Here is a 19,931-nt window from a genome sequence, read left to right as displayed (position 1 = left end):
CCAGTCACATATTTAAATCTAGGCCATGTCAAAATCAAAGTGTCAAAGACAAATGAAAGATGCGTTCATTAATTATTGTCCAGTTGTTTACTACTGCTGTAAGTTTTTATATAAGATGACTGATGAACATCATGTGAGAGAAAATTCACATTATCATTGTATATCAGGTTTAGCAGCCTTTTAGATAACAAAGTATTCTAGTTTTCAATGTCGCTTCTGGGGATCAAACCCGTAGGGCTTTTAGAAAGATTCTGAAATTTTCGATACCTCGAGAGCAACCAAACCAAAAAATAAGTCAAATATTGCCGACTCGGTTTTTTGAGTCGGTTCATGAGGGATAATGGAGCTTGATTGGTCATTGTCGGCTCTGGTACTACTTACATGTACCCCGGGTACTCTTAAGTATACTTACATGTACCCTGGGTACTCTAAGTATACTAACATGTACCCCAGGTGCGGTAAATAAACGTAATTGTACTCGGTCCATATTAGACTGTACCCGAGTTGTATTCGCGCCCAAAATCTGATGTCGTAAAACGCGCAACCGATTATCTTAAACACACTTCTCTTCAAACAACACTGCATCAACATGCTTTTTGAGTATGTGTTCCGATAATATAGAGGCCATTCTACAGAAAATTGACATAAATGTGTATATAAAATTATTACAAAAAATAGTTGACAACGACTGATTTAGGGTTAAATTTTCCGGGTACATTTTAGTATATTTACCGTACCCGGGATACATGTGAGTATACTTAAGAGTACCCGGGGTACATGTACGTAGTACCCGAGCCGACAATGAACAATCGAGCGATACTGGAAGGTGCAACATCTCTCACGCCCCCTAGCATCGCCTTTAGCAGTATTCAATTCTCAACAGGAAAGTGCTGGAGTCATTGATCCCAAGGGACAAGAAAAACAATTCATTAATGTTCGAAATAAATAATTTGATAAATGACAATTCTATTATTTGAGCCAGGTCACAGGAAAAGTGCAGTCAAATCAGTATCCAATTAAATTATTTGTTATTGTCAGAAAAACGCTTTTAAGCAAACAGCTTTCAAGCGACTGCAGGCTGATCTAGATCCAAACAGGCCACAATCGCCTTAATGTCTCTTTTACTGTGACACAGTTCATTTAACTTTAAAATGATAAAAAGTACTAACACTAAGAAATAGTACAAACCAGTATAGAGTTTGAAATCAATGTTGAATTTCATGACAGCTTGGTGATCTGCAAATCCCCGATGAAATGTTGATATCGGGTATCATAGTCATTCAATAAGTCGCAAAATGCTCGAATACAATCTATAAAGCACAATGTGACTTATATTGATAACTAAAAATACCAGTATGCCAGTTTTGCCGTGTCAAGCTGTTACGATCCAGAATGTCCTTCATTCACATCGAATATATATCCTTCGAATTCCAACTATTGCTGTCATAAGCGGAGATTGAGTGAATAAATAATTCATATATCCTAAATGACAGCTTCTAAATAGCGAAATAAGCCAATTTATGCAGTAAGAAAGTTTTGAATCGAGACTCTCATGGAGGCGGCCATTGTTGAATGTTGAAACACGAACGACAACTCTGCTAGGAGAATGTTATCAATAACGAGCAATCTCCTACGCAGTGGCGAATGCAAAAGGGAAGTAACTGAAACATCGAGTTATCTCAATCGGACTGGCTCGGTCTTTTACATAGGTCGCCATTGTGAATTTTTTTAATGGTTATCAAACCTTGGACGATGTTGTCCCAGCATCGTCAAAAAGTAAAATCAAATCTAGAAAACTCAACTGCGAATGGAGCTTATGAAAATGTCTGAACCGTCCTGTTGGCTTGCTCCATACACCTACTCTTGATTTTGCAAGTACGAGTGCATGCTATTCAAAATGTTAATTTGTTACGTATATAAGTGTTACTATCCTAAAAAATGAACGATTGTAGTTAGTTCTATATTTATAAAATGCAACTAAACAACCAAATGTCTATCAATATGACCTTCAAGCTTACTTTCAGACATGCGTTATAATAGCAATATTGGTTAAAAACGTCCATGGAAATTACATGGTAATTATGTTACTTATCAAATAACCAGATAACTTCATTTTACACTGCTAACTTACTACAAAGCTTACTAACATTAAGTTAATCGCATCACGTATGCAGTCGTTTTACAGCAAAAGCAACGTAAATAGTCAAAATATATTAATATTTGAAATTATTGTCCATGCATACATTGATATACATTTCATACTAAAGTCCCATTTGTCTGTCCATTATGTGTTTAAATGACAAATAGATTACAGTTCCAAACCAGTATTTTCAATCTTATACTATCTTTTACAATAAAAATAGGGTGTAATAGAGGTTTAAATAAAGGCAAATCTGTTATTAATTAACGTTTAAACAGACGAGACAACATAAGAAACGGCGTGAAAAGATATCCTCAACAATTAATTATCAAACCTTGGTTCGAATGGCTAAAGTGTAATATTTCTTTCTTTGTTTATATTTTACTACTCAATGAATTTAAACAAAAAACAAATAATTATTTTCAAATCACAAAATAAATATACATCAAAGAAATAGTCGTGTTGGTAGATGGTGGTGGACGCCCAAAATTTCGAAATTTGACACCAAAGATATGTCTTGCTATCCTTTTGCCATACACACTTTATAAGAAAATTATTCATTTTGACTGTATGTGCGTGGCCGACATGTTAAGAACTATAATGCCTAGATGGCGATGAGGAAAGCCCTTATATATTTATCACAAGCAATCAACTCGAGTTCTTGCACAGGCAAACACTTCGACGCAAACATTTGAATATAAAATAGGAATTAGTATTTTTGTTCGTAAATATATGTATGCTTTTTTTAACACGAAAACCTTGTATTTAAGGGGTGTGTCGACGGTATTTGTCAATAAAATAGGCACGTATTGAAACAATGAGCTGTTTATAAAAGCAAAATTCATTATAAATTGAAAGTCCCCTATACATATTTAACATATTTTTTTAAATGTATGCAGCAAAGGCAGTACAACCGATATAAAAGTGTTATTTTACGTTTACAGATCTGTGATTTAGAATTAGACATAAAACTAAAAGCCAACATTGTTCCTTTAGTAATTATATACATTGTAAACCTTATATACATTGTGAACCAGTTGTCGTGTGTAATATTCGTTAAAAAGCGCCATCCCAGTGCACGCAATATCAAGTATATGTTTGTTGTAGATAGATCACGGATAATGCGTGTTTTTTTTTCCAGCCAGTTTCGTATGGTGCAATTGTTGATTACGTCGACATGCATACCTACGGAATACCGTAAGGACCATCGTGACTACACATTAAAATCCAGACGGCGACAATGCGATAGTGCGATAGTTCTATCGCGACAATGCGATAGGACAATGGCGACAATGCGCCAACATATCTACGGAAGACCGTTAAGGCCATCGTGGTAACACATTAAAATCCAGAGGGCGACAATGCTATAGTGCGATAGTACGATGTCGACAATGCGATAGTACGATGGCGACAATGCGACAACTCGATAGTACGATGGCGACAATGCGCTAGTACGATTGCGACAATGCAATAATACGAAGACAACAGTGCGACAATACGATGGCGATAGAACGATGGCGACAATGCGATAGTGCGATAAAACGATGACGACAATGCGACAATACGATGGCGACAGTGCGATAGTACGATGGCGACAATGTGATAGTCCGATGGCGACAATGTGGTAATACGAAGACAACAGTGCGACAATACGATGGTGACAGTGCGATAGAACGATGGCGACAATGCGATAAAACGATGACGACAATGCGACAATACGACGGCGACAGTGCGATAGTACGATGGCGACAATGCGATAGTACGATGGCGACAATGCGATAGTCATATCGTATTTTCGCAATCGTATCATCGCATTGTCGCCATCGTACTATCGCGTTATTGTACTGTCGTCATCGTATTATCGCATTGTCGCTAACGTACTATCGCACTGTCGCCATCGTATTGTCGAACTGTCGTGATCGTATAACGGCCATCGTACTTTCGCGTTGTCGCATTGTCGCCATCGTACTATCGCATCGTCGCCACCGTACTATCGCACTATAGCATTGTCGCCCTCTGGATTTTAATGTGTTACCACGATGGCCTTAACGGTCTTCCGTAGATATGTTGGCGCTATAGCCTTTGTTTCTACTGAGTTACGCGTCCATCAGTGTTTTTGTTTCATATTTTCGCAACTACTGCTGCAGATCGCGTTTGAAGAATGTGACTGGATAGCGCATGCAAGAAAGGTTTGTGTTAATGATCTGCAGGGGAGAAACGTTTCAAATACCTAAGTCATTAGCTTAGATAAAGTAGAAGCGTAATACATGGTAGAGAGGGATACGGTTGCTTTTTAGAAAATTAGAAAAGCAACCATTTATTTTGTAAGTAAATGTATATAATGATAGTTCGACAGTCTAGATTTGTCAACGCGAAAATTAAAAATATATACTCCATGTGCTAGTATATGTTTTCAACTGTTTTAATATTTAGCTTTCATATGTAGTTGGACGGATTCAATCTTTATTTGTACTTGGATGCGCTTCATCTGGGAAAGGAATTATAATCAAGTTTGGGTATCATGTTTCTTATGACTTGAATAATCAAATGTAAAAGCAACTAAGTTTTAAAGCCAAATCGATTCTTCGCAATTGGTTTATGTACTTATACAGAGGAAAACGACATTAAACTGTTCCGATGTTCTATATGCAGTGATCATGCAGTCTTTATGAATGAAATCTCCAGTTGTAAAGACACACCTCCGCATTGGACCAATGAAATCACTCGTATGTTTAAAATGTCAGTTTGTTGAAATGTATGTAAACAAAGGTTTAAACGGCGCTGGACAGTTAGTCTTGATGCATAATGTAACGACAAGAACGGTATTAATGTTTTTTCATACGTTTTATTGAATTCTGGTATCGAACTACATGAACTTTGTAGAGAAGTTGCCTTTTACTCCGTGAAGATTTCAGTCTTAAAGACTGCATGATCACTGTCAACTGGGTCATGCGAGTTGTGTATCGTGTTATTTCTTAAAAGTTTACCCAGCATTTGTAAAAATATTGCAAGACATATACATTTCCAGAAAGGAAATTCATTTCTGCGTTGAATAAGACCGAGATCGTGAAAATCGCTGCACAATTGATGAAGATATGGCTGTTCAAAGCGATGCATCCTGTTTTGGGCTGATTTTGAGTTGCATACCTTGTTATATATATATATATATTTGATAGTGATTGTTTTTTTCAGAAAAGTTAATTTTTCGTTATAATATGATTATTTATCATTCAAAATGATGTTTTCACTAATTAATATCATAGCCACACGCTAACCACCTGTGGAATTAACTATTAATTTAACTATTTTTATTTTTGTATTAAGATTTTATCAGTATTTTGCATAAACATGTTGACTTGTTTTAAACGGACTGTGTGTGTCGTTTTGTTTGTATTTTTGTCTTAGTTCAATGGTTGGTAGGAATTTTAATGTTTAGCTCATCTATTTTTTGAAAAAAAAAGAGCTATTGTCATCACTTGAGGGTCGGCGTCTGCATCGGCGTCCGGTTAAGTTTTGCGTTTAGGTCAACTTTTCTCATAAATCATCAAAGCTATTGTATTAAAACATGGCACACTCACTTACTATCATAGGAACTGGGCAGGCAAAGTGAGATAACTCTGGTTGGCACTTTGACAGAGTTATGTCCCCTTTTTATACTTAGAAAATTGAAAATTTGGTTAAGTTTTGTGTTTATGTCCAATTTATTTCTAAAATATCAAAGCCATTGCTTTCATACTTCCAACACTTACTAACTATCATAAGGGGACTGTGCAGACAAAGTTATGTAACTCTGACTGGCATTTAGACAGAATTATGGCCCCTTTCATACTTGGAAAATTGAACATTTGGTTAAGTTTTGTGTGTAGGTCCACTTTATTCCTAAAGTATCATAGCTATTGCTTTCATTCTTGCAACACTTACTAACTATCATAAGGTGACTGTGCAGGCAAAGTAATCTAACTCTGACTGGCATTTGGCAGAATTATAGCCCCTTTCATACTTAGAAAATTAAAAATTTGGTTAAGTTTTGTGTTTAGGTCCACTTTATTTCTTAAGTATAAACGCAATTGCTTTCATTCTTGCAACACTTACTAACTATCATGAGAGGATTGTGCAGGTAAAGTTATGTAACTCTGACTGGCATTTTGACAGAATTATGGCCCTTTTTGACTTTGAATATTTGGTTAAACGTTGTGTTTAGATCCACTTTACTGCTAAAGTATCAAAGCTATTGCTTTCAAACTACAAATACTTTCTTACTATTATGAGGGTACTGTACCAGGCAAGATGAATTTGACCTTGACCTTTGAATGACATTGACTCTCAAAGTCAGAGTATTAAATTTTGCTAAAATTGCCATTACGTATTTATTAATGATCAGATTTGATTCATACTTTGACAAACACAACACTTACCTGACATACCACAATAGACTCCACCCAAACCACCCCACGCCCCAACACAGAATCCCCCCCCCCCCATAAAAACAAAACAATAATAATTTTAATAATTTTTTTCCCATTTTTTTCTTATTTTTGAAAGATCATTGTATAAATGACTTTTCCCCACACTATACCCCCGTCTAAACCCCCAAAACCAACCCCCTTCCAAATTTTTTAAAAATATTTTTTGAAGCATGGTTAAAAATTAATAAATAATTTATATTATTTTATTTTTTTACTATCCTATCCAAAAATTCCCCTCTAAACATTTTTTTTCCTTTTCGAAATATAATATTATAAATGACCACACCCCCACACTATACACCCCTCTCCACCCCACCCCTCGCCCCTTTTTGATTGAAGTATTGAGATATGACCCTTCAACTTTAAAAATAAAAATAAATGAGCGGTCTGCACCCGCTAGGCGGTGCTCTTGTTGCATCTTGTGCTGACCGTATTAACGGTCTCCTGCAGGTATAAAGAGTCGTATGTTTGTCTTGAGTATAAAGACAACAAATTAAGCGTTGTGCATTGCGCTATAAATACGGCTAATTTCGAAAAAAATATAGTTTGCAGTAAGATGAAGATAGGATAGATAATAAGTGTAGTTCATACGTCGCTTGTCTTGGCATGTAAAATACAAATTAACATGATTCGTTCATTAGCACACACAAAATACAACTGTGATAAAGTAACAATACTTAACACAAATTGGCAGGTGAGGTTTATTAAATATGTTTTAGTACACCGTGAGATGAAGTATCTCGTTCACGTACCAGAATCTATTATAAATTTTTACATCGCATTGTCAAGGATAAGCGAAATGTATCTACTGGTGTGATTTAAATATGAACAACTACGTGCTAATATCTCAACAAATTTAAAAATAAGGTTTTGTGAATTAGTATGTTTCTAAAACATTGTTGTACCGCCGTTTCAGAACTATATATGCGTGCGTCTGAGGTTCTAGCATCCACACACATTTTGCACATACATAAATATAAAGCCATTTACTAAGTGGGTTTAGGTATTTTCTTTTTAAATTATATTTCTATCCAGGTCTCTATGATTATACCAGTTAGATATGTTGATTTTCAGCCAGGAATTCGCATGAATATGTTAGATGTCTAGCTTGTATGTTGACATATGTAAACTTGTTAGGTCAAAGAAAATTTACAACATCGTTAATCATGCTCGGATTGCAATGTGCGTGAAAATGACTCAGATATTAAACCGACACAAGGAAGGTTATGAAATTAATAGAATCAGATAATGAATTGATTATAATTTTTAATTTATCTGTCAATATTATTCGGAAATGTGTAACATTTACATAAAAAACGAAGGTTTTATTAATCATGGTCCACATTGTGAATTAAGTTAATTTATTATAAACCTGTTCAATGCTTTTAACAAATTACAGGTTGTATCAATCGTTGAAATAAAAAATCCCGTATTACGCTACTTGCTGTTTCCAATTCCGTATTACCATACTAGCCGGACTACTTCGATCCATTTAATGACGTCACATTACACGCACCGAAAATAGAAATATTTTATATTACGAAATATATTACGTATTATGGTATCGAAGGGTATTACCGGTGTAAGGGTAATTCCGGTGTATTCCGAATATCAAATATGTCACACGTGTCATGACGTCACTATTGTGATTTGCATACGCACTGTGTGTATTTCAGTTACCGGCTGTCAAACCGAAAATTTATAAGAAAATGAGCTTTTTGAGGGTAATTATACGATTTTCATGACACACCAGCTAATTTTATAGTAAAAACTAACCTTACATTGAAACTAACTCATTGTATATCATTTTTCTCAAGTTATACATGCTGCTGTCAAGGACGCTGATGTTTACAAATACCAACCGGTGTAATGGTAGATTTCTCCTCTGAAATGTGTACGATAGTACTCGCCCAAACTTCCAGCTTGTTGTTTAATTCAAAATAACACAATGAGATATATTTGTTTCTTTTTTTTTAACAATAACGTGCAGAGATTTACAGGTTTATAGATTATTAATTTTTTTAATACAGCTTCAACTTTCTGGGAGTAAGAGAAAGGGTCAATATGACCCTGGTCTCATTGCTGAGGCATATGGTGCTGTGAAGAACAAAGGCATGTCTGTGTACCGGGCAGCACGTCTTTATGGCATTCCAGAGAGTACACTGCGAGACCGTACACTTGGACTACAGCCAATCCCCTGCTCATCAGAACGCCTACCAAGACCTGGGCCCCAAACTTTGTTTTCTGTAGCTGAAGAGGAGCAGTTTGTTTGTCATGTCAAGTACATGGCTGAGATAGGTTACGGTTACTCCAGGAGTGAATGTGTGCGTTTAGCCACTGATTTCGCCATCAGCCTTGGAATGAGGAAGCATTCTGAACCATGTCTTTCAGCTGATTGGTTCAGTGGTTTGAAAAAGAGATGGCCAGACATTCATGTTGCAAAGCCGCAAAAGTTGTCTCTTGCCAGGGCTAAGGCCTCTTCTCCTGAGGTACTTGAACACTATTTTTCAGACTTAAAGAATATCATGGAAAATTGTCACCTGACCAATAGGCCCGACTTGATCTGGAACATTGATGAAACCGGATTATTGCTCGAGCACAGTCCAACAAACAGTGTTTGCCAAAAAGGATATACTCCTCAGTCTGTCACCTCTCCTCGTGGCAACACTATCACGATTCTTGCAGCTGGCAAGGGTCCAGGCTCCCCCCATTCTACATCTTCTCTGGCAAAAGGTGGATGGACAGTTTGTTACTGGACACTACTCCTGGCTCAGCTGGCACATTAACTGAATCTGGTTGGTCAAATTCAACGGTCTTCTTGGAATTTCTTGAAACCCATTTTCGAAAGCATGCCCCTGTTGGCAAGGAGACCATGCTTATTCTTTTTGATGGTCACAAGTCCCATGTTAATCTCACCCTCACTAAATGGGGAGACGATTACAAGGTTAAATGCTTTGTTCTTCCACCACATACTTCCCATCTTACACAGCTACTCTGAATGTCAGTCATTTCTTAGACAAAATCCTGGTCTGAACATTACTCGCTACAACATTGGATCACTTTCTTCCAAAGCATACAACAAGGCTATGACTCCAGAAAATCTTATTTCTTCTTTCCGTAAAACAGGCATCTACCCATTGAATCCCAGTGTCATTCCAGCTGTCAAAACGGCTCCGTCTAAAATTTACTCTGCTAATGAATGTCTTCATCCTGTTGCTTCCAGCCCTTCCTGTTCATTTCTTGAAAGCAGAAAAATAAAAACAGCCACAACTAATCCTAGAAAACGAAAAGCTCCAGAAACAATTGTTGGTGACCTTTCAAAATACTCAAATAAACTCAGTGAGCTTCCAAATGTCTCGGCACAATCCAAACATAATCAGCCTGCACCAGAACCCTCAACTTCAAGTTCAATGATTATTCCAACTGATGAAGACTCAGATGAACATGAAGAAAAGGATCTCTGCTGCATATGCAAACAATTCCAACCAGAGTCACTACATTTGGACTATGTGTTAGACATTGTTCAGTGGGCTGAGTGTTCCGAATGCCAACACTGGGTGCATCTTAAATATTGCGACAAAGTCAAATGTGTGAGAAGAGGAGCAGATTTCAAATGCCCACACTGCGACCCTTCAACCTTCATTGTAGAATCATAACTGAAAAAAACAACATCTAATCAAAATTGTTACACGTTATTCATGATCAAATTATTTTCATTTAATGTTTAAATCTTTGATATTTGATAAAAAATGACATACTTCTTATAAGACTTTCAAATTCTGCATCTAAGATGAGCATACCTTATTTTGACAATTTATATCAGGAGTGAAAATGAATGTGTGACATAAATTAATAGAAGTTTTGACCAGTACTTGTTTATTACTATTTTGTGGAGGTGAAATACACAGTGCACCGGTAATACCCACTTCCTGTAAAATCTAGGTCTGCTTATAGTGGCTTGAAAAAACACGACAATTATACTGTATGCTGAGTAAATTCTGTGAAATTTTAACTGAAAAATGTAGAAAAGACATCCACCTACCGGATTGACACGCATATGCAGGTATTTACAAGTTATTTTGAATAATAATACTGTTCTAAATGTTAATACACCGGTAATACCCTTCACCATGATACATCGTGTGACGTCATTTCTGTGACAAAACACAATAGTTTTATCTATACTCTGTAAGGACATGTCGGACGTGGTGTTTTTTAACAGTAAACTATGTATTAAAGTCGTATTTTGGAGTGTGTGTTTATCATATAAAGAAGTGAAACTCCAGCTGCTGGAGCAGTATTGAATTTTCATTAAAAACAATTAGTTGGTCCTTTATTTAAGGCAAGTGACCGATTGCCCAAACAGTACAAAACAGCACAATACAGCACAATACAAACCAACATAAACACAAAATATGAATAAAGCTGGGGTCACCGCCTTGGAACGGTCAATGCAAAGCATTGGGGTTTTAAACTTGGTTATAGAGCGCTCAACCTCACACTTGGCCCAGCAATATTCATAATACATTTAAGTGTAAAAAAATTTAACGTCATAGCATTGTAACTCAAATTAAACAATAATAAAAGGGAATTAAAACGAATTCAATTTAATTACTATTTAATGACTCAATTGCATTGAAGATACAAGAGTAACAGAATTACAACTTTTTGACGAACGATCAAATAAAACTATTAACAATTGTCAACTACATTCCTTCTTTATAGAAAAGATTTGAGAATGTAGAATCATAGAGTTAATATCTCAGATAATCATCGCGCAAATACAGGAAGAAGCAGCAATAATGGGTGTAAAAATTATCATGCATAAATGTATATTTCGATAGGAATACAATAAAATAGTGTGGTTTAAACTAAGTTTCGATAAAGACATGGAAGATAGAAGTTGAAGTGCATTTCGTTTAAACATTTGTGTTATAAACATCGGATTAAAGTTGTCAACTTAATTGTTATAAAAATTGGATTAACGATGGCATTAAGGTAAGCGTGTCGGAAACCTGTGTTTTCCCGGTTCGAATGTTTACACGTTAATTTACATAAACTGTATTCATACGCGTCTTAAATAAACTATGGCGTACCGTTTTAGTCATTGTTTTGTTGGTTTTGTTAAAGTAAAAAAATACATTTGTTAACTGTTTTCGTTAGTTGTTGTATATAATAAAAGGAATATTACGCTAGTCAATTGTTCCAAGAGTTTGTATCACTCTCGTGGCTTGTGCTATTTCGCATGACACTCGAGGCTCCGCCTCTCGTGTGATACGTCATCACACAAGCCACTCGAGTGATACAAACTCTTGGAACAATTGACTAGCGTAATATTCCGTATGTATCAGTGTTCATATAATAGTCCAATATGGAAGTGAATCAATAACAGAACAAAATTTACATCCTACGGAACTATATTGAAAGTGTGCTTGTGCTTTTCAGATGGTGTTGTTATTATTGTGTGAAGCCACCGTGTAAGATTATGGTGTGATATGTTTACAATTAAATTTAAGCTATTGAAATATCAATTTAATTCTACAACATCTTTTTCTAGTTTCTTTAACACAGATTTCATCTCTTTCAGAGAGTAAAGAGTACCATGCAATATATGTTGTTACATCAAGAACAAGGCAATATGGCAATGACAACAGTTTAACAATATTATCGTTTTCATCACATGTCTGATTACTTAAGTATTTCACTTACAAGAACAACAACCGAACATATTTTAATGGTAACGAATACGAGAGTTTGTGGTTTGTTTAAAACCGCAATTAAAAGGAGTCGGAATCAGGTTTAGTTTTTAGTTACAATAATAAGCAACACATATGTGATAATAAAAAAATATATAAAAAAGATCAATACTTTAAACTCGACCAACTGTAATACATATAGGCAATGTAAGTACTTGCTCTCATCAGATATCTATATTTTAGCATTCATGTTTGTTGTAGTCAACCATTTGCTAAATTGTGATTATATTGATATGACTTTGTTATAGAAAGGGGCAACCACGACTGTTTTATGGGAGATAAGCGCTAAAAAACGTGAAATGTAAAACCGAGTGTAGTATTTATGTTCATCGCAAAATAATAAAATGTATCGATTTTAATTGATAGTGTTTGCCAATTGATAACCCTTTGGTCTTTCCTGTAGATTACCAATACAAATGAATGCAAAATCTGCAATATAAAGATAAAGTAAGCCAAACATGTAACATACATATAAAGCGTTGGGTATTTTTAACTGAAATTAAAAGGATTGTTAATCTTCGTATATTGAAAGGCTCAGAAGATTTTTGGGTGATTGGCTGCGCGTAAAAGGTTTCGTTTTTATAGTGGTTAATTAATTGCTTGAAACAGCTAAAAAAGAAGTCTCAAAAGAAGACAGTGTACAGTGCAAAATTGAATAAGTGATAAAGATCATTTTTTACGTCGGAATAAGTTGAACATGCAGTAAAAGGTTATCCGAGGGTAAATGTCAACAACAATTAACAACAACGCCATACTAATACAACGGAAAGTCGGCTTTAGCGTACCAATGCCGTTACGTACCACTTAGAAGACTGAAGCGTACCTACTACTACTACTACTACTACTACTACTACTACTACTACTACTACTACTACTACTACTACTACTACTACTACTACTACTACTACAACTACCACTACTACAACAACAACAACAACAACTAGTAGTAACTACTACTACTACCACTACCACTACCACTTCTACTACCACAACCACCACTACTACCACCACTTCCACTACTGCTACTACTGCTTACACTACTACCACTACTACTACTACTACTTCTACTACTACCACTACTACCACTACTACTACTACTACTACTACTACTACTACTACTACTACTACTACTACTACTACTACTACTACTACTACTACTACTACTACAACAACTACTACTACTACTACTACTACTACTACGACTACTACTACTACTACTACTACTACTACTACTACTACTACTACTACTACTACTACTACTACTTCTACTACTACTACTACTTCTACTACTACTACTACTACTACTACTACTACTACTACTACTACTACTACTACTACTACAACAACAACAACAACAATTAATTCTACTACTACTACTACTGCTACAACTACTACTACTACAGCTACTACTACTACTACTACTACTACTACTACTACTACTACTACTACTACTACTACTACAACTACTGCCAATACTACTACTGTTACTACTATTGATATTTAATAATAATAATAATAATAATAATTTCCGCTCTGCACATGTTGTCAATTTTTCAACAACACGATAATATTATGAAACATGCACACTATTACATTTAACGTACATCAAGAACAATGGGATTACGTAACAGCAACGCTTTCAGTGTTTATGTCAATTCTCTATATTAACTGATGTGCAACGAAAGCGCGCGCGCTATACGTTAAGTATGTGGGCAATAAGACACATGTCCTTCCCAGAGAAACAGTTGACAATTAACAATAAGGTTGTCTGCGTTAATGTGGTGAACATTGAATATAATTTGGATAATTAAGATATTCGCTTATGATAGTGAATTCTGCAACAACACGCTTCGTGTGGATATTGGAATATCTGAGTCGGGCTTCTCGTGTATAATGAATTTTCTTTGTTATATATAAATCTGCTGTTTATTTTTTTAATATTCGAAATAGTCTTGTTGTATCTGCCGTTTCAGCTCACATAGCAGAAAGTGTTTATTTTAAGCTCGTGGTCTGACCGTGTGTCAGTCTACTTTTTCTTGAAGCGATATGTCCGATGTATAAATCTGACGCAATTTCTCGGGAATGTTGGGTGGTTCTCTAGAACAATTGTTCAAATCGTTCCGGTCTTTTGACTTATTTGGTTAAGGTGCAATGAAAAACGTTTTCTTAATGGAAACTAAAACTATCTTCTCATTTCAACGCGCAATGTCGAGGGAATTAATATTTGATGACATCGTATTGTGATCCTTTACAGTTTGTTCAAATAACTTCCCTGGACACAAAAGTGGCCATGATATGGGGTTCGTAAATTTAACACCGAATTATGAAGGGAAAAATCTTTCTTGATCTTCTTGTGTAAAAAGACAATGCCTGTCTTTTTCATATTTAGTATAAAGCATAGTCCAGAGGTCCTCTATAAAAAACATTTAATTACGCCCCCTATTGGGTAAAAAAGGCCGCGCTCTGGGTTCACCAGATTTACAATCATCTCTCATTGGGAAAAATCGTTTTCCTGTGCGCAGGTATGTAGCATAATGAAGAAGTCCTCAACGAAGTTTGTTTTAAATCATGTCCCTGTGGTCATTTGACCTCAACCTGGGCGTCTCCAGTTTTACTTTGACATAACCTCATATTTTCTGTTTCCTTATGGTCCATAGGCTCGGCGTTTATATTTGACATGTATCTCATCTGAAGCCATCTGCAAAGTTTTTTTCATTTTTTTTCCTGGGACCATAGCTCACCATGCATAAGGGTGTAACTGTTTTAGAATAGACATACAGTAAAATAGCTTAAATACTCTGTAACAACAAGGCCCAGATCTTCGATATTTAGTGTGTTACATAAGACAGCAGACCTAAATCAAGTTTGTTCAACACTTGTTTAGTCCCAAGGGTCACTTTTAAACGAAAAAATAAGAAGATAGAACTGCACACAATAGTGTGGTCCTCTACATATACTTTTTTCCTAAAGTGCCCCTGATGTTTACACTTGTCAACTTTCAGAAGAAACCTGGTTTTTATAGACGTGTTCAGTAATTATTTTAAAATAAGTAAGACGCTTTTCTGAACAAACAAACCCAGTGAAATAAATCGGTAGGTAAAATTATTTATAGTAGTCCCCTACTTATTTTGTTTAAGTTATGCCCTCCGTAGTCTGAAGTAGATCCCAAACGGGTGTCTCGAGTATTATACGTACTACTGAGCTACAATTTCTTAGATTAGCGTTCAAGGTTCCTCTTGTTATCATTTGATTTATATTTATTTTTTTCCAAATTGTAATTACTCTCCGTTAAATCACTCAATGAATGTAAAGCAAAGTACCGGTTGTAGTTTTGACAATTATCAGTTTCTCAAAGCATTCATGCTGTAACAAGTAAAAACACACTTGCTAAAAAAATAATCATGAAGTTAAGATAAAAGCGACGGCAAATATATGTTATAAGGTTATGTTGTGTTCAAGAATATGAGAAATCGGGATCAAGTTATGCTCACTAGTAATCAATCACGTTTTTGTTTCAGATCAAATGTGTCGTAACTGTCTCCGGTTTGAAAGAAAAGAGTTTTATTGATACCAATATTTTCAACTGTAAACGCCATTAACTATTTACATCCAACGCCAATATGCAAGGAAAAGATTTCTCTTCGAGGACTTGTAAAGGCAGACTGAAGTTCCGTACAATGTTGAAAAGTTTCATAACAGCTGTTATCCTAGTTTTGGTGACATTGTTTTACTCATCCATTCGTCTTTCGACCGTTAAAACCGTCTCTAAAATAAAGTCAGTCGTTACTGATGTACTTAACCGTGGGCTAGATGTGAACCATTGGCTCGATGAGTACGTTACAAACTCGACGGTTTTTCAAACAAGTGGATCATTTGAACCATCCCCTATCTCGTACAGTGCCACTGGTTTCGATGAGAAACAGAATGCCCGTGATAAACTCGAAGTGTCTGTACCCCAAACCTCAATGGCCCCCGGCAAGTTAGAGCCTATACAATTAAACGTTACCGCGCACATAAAACTTTTCACCGTTGATTTAAATTCAAAACGAGCCAAAACAAAATCAACGGAGTTGTTGCGCATTGAATCGCTTAAGATAAACAAGCATTCTATCGCCAAGGACGGACTGCCTATTAATACAAATGTGCGCAAGAATGAATGTGATAATTGCTTTAACCATTATTTTGACTATGTTATTCAAAACGAACATATCTGTGACACGGCAGAAAATCGCGGAAAAATTGATCTACTTATATGTGTTACTACTATTCACAAGAATGCCTTTATACGGCAGACATTACGGCGCACATGGTTGTCATACACGAAAAACAATACTGCAAATGTTAGGCACGTTTTTCTTTTAGGACAAACAGCAAACTATAGATTACAGGAATTTGTGATGAGGGAAAATGAAATATATCACGATATTGTTCAGGAGACGTTTATCGACAGTTACCATAATCTTACTTACAAAACAATAATGGGCTTTAAATGGGCCTCTACAAAATGCCCCAATGCAAAGTTTGTTATGAAAACAGATGATGACGTGTGGGTTAATGTACCCTCTTTAATGAAGTTGTTGTCGGGATCAGACATGACAAAGTATTTACAAACAGGACTGACCGGCTCATGTAGTCAAAATGAACCACCCATAAGGGATAAAACTTCTAAATGGTACGCGTCTTTAATTTCTTATCCCGACAAGTTTTACCCAGACTTTTGTTCAGGCACTGGATACGTGACCAGCATAAATGTCGTGTCGGATATTTACCATGTTTCTCCACACGTGCCTTTCTTCCATCTGGAAGACGTCTATGTTGGTTTGTGCGCGAGGAAACTCGGATTTTCTTTAAAGAGCAATGAAGGTTTCCGCGCCGAGAGGCACAAAACTTATCACTGTGATTACAAAATGGATCACGTGTTAACAGTTCATCAAGTGACGCCTTCGGTTTTGACTGTGATATGGACCAAGCCTTGCAGTAAAGTTGCAGTACAGCGGTAATTGTTCCAATATCAGATAAACAATATTAATACTTTTACCTTGTTGTCGAGACTTGTTCGCTTATATCTATGTGTTTTGATGCGAGTGATGATTTATAACTTAAAGCTAGGCAATATCTATTCTGACTGTTTCAGTTTACCTGAGCAGGAATCGTTTCACATAAATTAATATAGGTTGTGATTGATTGAGATACATTTCGTTACATTTCTAGTGCCTTGCAAAGTAGGTCAAAAGAGCTCTGTTATTGATTCATTTGAGTTGCCTTTACGATTGCTTACCCGACTTATCCGCTAATACGTGTGTATTTTGTGTCTATGATAATTTATAATTTTTAAAGGTCCATACACTTCGCGCTTTACGTCAATTTTGACACTCAATATGTGTTATGTTATTACAGTTCTTTTTATACAAGTTTTAGTAAAAACGTGTGTTATTTCTGAGTTTTTTTTGCATGACAATCGTTATTCGACATGGTTCACTGCGTTGCTTTCGGGTGCAAAGAACGTGCGGAAAAGGGAAACAAGGTACTTTTCAGTTTTGCCAAGGATGATGTTACTCGTAAGAAATTGATGAATAATATGTTATACGCATGTATGTATTAATGGCTTAGTAACAAACAATAAATTACAATTACCCTTTTATTATTATTAAGGACAATATGTTAATCATTGGAACAGCTATAAAAAAGGACAAATACATTCCATTTGATAAATAAATAAGGCTACAGCTACCTAACCAAAAACATTGAAAGTATCACAAATAGGATGTGGGCTTGTTTCAATAATATTTCCATAACTTAAGAAAATATGAGCGAATCAAAGTGTTGGTAAAAAAATAATGATGTAAATTTGTTATACTGAAAATTAAATCAAATAAATGTCTGCCTATAACACAGATTATTAAAAGCATATTAAAATGGAATTGAAATAGTATGAGTAATAATATTTATGTCATTTACTAACACCTTTCAGTATGTTATATTGAAATATTCAGATAAAAATGTAAATTGAGAAGGGTTTTGTGCATGGATTGTAATTTTTAATTCAATTTATTGGTTTCATAATAATGAACAGCTTGGCACTTCTCTGAAATTAGTATCCGGACAATCGATCCCACGGACAATCGCTCCTACGCTAATTTGAACAAGGCGAACGTTCGCTCCTACGTTGTTGTGACATGATTTTTACAGCCCGGACAATCGCTCCTTCATTATTTTTACAAACTAGCAGTTAATCATTAGAGGCAGGTTTCTGCAGCTTGTTTTATCCATCAATTACTATTCGTGATCAACCACAAACTCGTTTTCATAGGGTCGCAAGATGTTTTGTTGCTTGTTTTTGATAGATGATTTTGAGCCAACTTTTATATAAAAAATACAGATATATTGATTATTACTTAAACAGGTTGAGAGTGTCAACGGGCATTCAATTGTCTTACATTTTCATATTATTACAATATAATATTTTCATAAAAGGCAATTTAACAAAATTTGCCAACTAGTGTAATTAAACAATTCAAACACGTTATATATAAAAATGTACAAGTTATGCAAATAATACGTTATAATATGTGTGTTTTCATAAATTCCAATAACGATATACATAATGATAAAGAATTCATTTTTCTATTTCAAAACGAAACGTAACGAAACGTTAATAAGCCTAGTGACTAATGAACAAATGCACTTAAGACTCTTAGTGAATGGTGTTTGAAATGAAATATTTGAGCACAAATATATTGTTTATTATAAATACGTAAACACAATTATATATTACGGTTTATGATTGATTTTTTTTCGCGAATGAATATAGAAAAAAAAAAGGCTTTCACGAATGGCTTTAGAAGGAGCCTTAATCAATCCCTGAATGCACTTTTATTACCACAGTCTGTATCAGAGGCGGTAATCACGTGATAAATATACCTTTCCTTACTATTTTAATGTCGCTAACTTTCCAGCCATACCAGCAAGAAAGTCACTTGCGTGTATTTCGTATTAATATTCGCTATGTATTTTGTCTTTATTCGCTTCGAAATTTCTTAGCGGGATGACCTAATTACCGCTCCACTACGCAAATTCGCAGCAAATAAAGTCGAAATATAAAGCGAATTTAATTACGAATTTAACGCTAATCACTTTCATACTGATATGGCTTTAAACTGGGCGTCATTTAAAAATTCAACTTAAGTTATAAAAGGTATAACAAGGCGAAATATACAGGTTTAATATACAGGTTGTCTCAGCATGGACGTCGCCATCTTGAGTATCAAGTGATTACCTCCTCTGTGTATATGTCTCGTTTAATTTGAAAAATGCGAAGATATTGTTAAAACAAGCTAACACGACTAAAACGGTGACCTTAAGGTAGATGAATGACTTGAACATCACAATTCTCGGACTTTTTTACTGCTTAGCGAGCTTGATCGCAGTTTGTTGACAGAGATATTCATATTTGTTTGGAAAATGCGAAAATGTTAACTATAGGTATATCAAATGAAAATAACTACATTACTTCGGAAGGGATTTGTTTGTTAAATAACTTCGTTAAGATTGTGTCTACACACTTTTTAA

At 35.3% G+C, this 19,931-nt stretch overlaps 1 protein-coding gene across 6 annotated transcripts; it reads left to right on the top strand.

Moving 5' to 3' along the window:
- Nucleotides 1-10,522: 10,522 nt before the first annotated feature.
- Nucleotides 10,523-18,001, top strand: LOC127863377 (beta-1,3-galactosyltransferase 1-like). 6 transcript variants are annotated; one of them, XM_052402875.1, is made up of 2 exons: nucleotides 10,523-10,669; nucleotides 15,881-18,001. In XM_052402875.1, exon 2 carries the CDS (start codon nucleotides 15,983-15,985, stop codon nucleotides 17,360-17,362), a length of 1,380 nt encoding a protein of 459 aa, XP_052258835.1. In that variant the 5' UTR covers nucleotides 10,523-10,669; nucleotides 15,881-15,982; the 3' UTR covers nucleotides 17,363-18,001. The 6 variants fall into 6 exon arrangements, with proteins under 6 accessions (XP_052258835.1, XP_052258837.1, XP_052258841.1 ...); XM_052402877.1 differs by lacking the exon at nucleotides 10,523-10,669 and adding an exon at nucleotides 11,428-11,604; XM_052402881.1 differs by lacking the exon at nucleotides 10,523-10,669 and adding an exon at nucleotides 12,790-12,809.
- Nucleotides 18,002-19,931: the final 1,930 nt, after the last annotated feature.

The sequence above is a fragment of the Dreissena polymorpha genome, unplaced genomic scaffold (genome assembly GCF_020536995.1).
Source record: "Dreissena polymorpha isolate Duluth1 unplaced genomic scaffold, UMN_Dpol_1.0 chrUn006, whole genome shotgun sequence".
Classification (NCBI taxonomy): Eukaryota; Metazoa; Mollusca; class Bivalvia; order Myida; family Dreissenidae; genus Dreissena; species Dreissena polymorpha.
The sequence above is the reverse complement of the archived record's forward strand: the minus strand, read 5'-3'. Positions and strand labels throughout refer to the sequence as shown.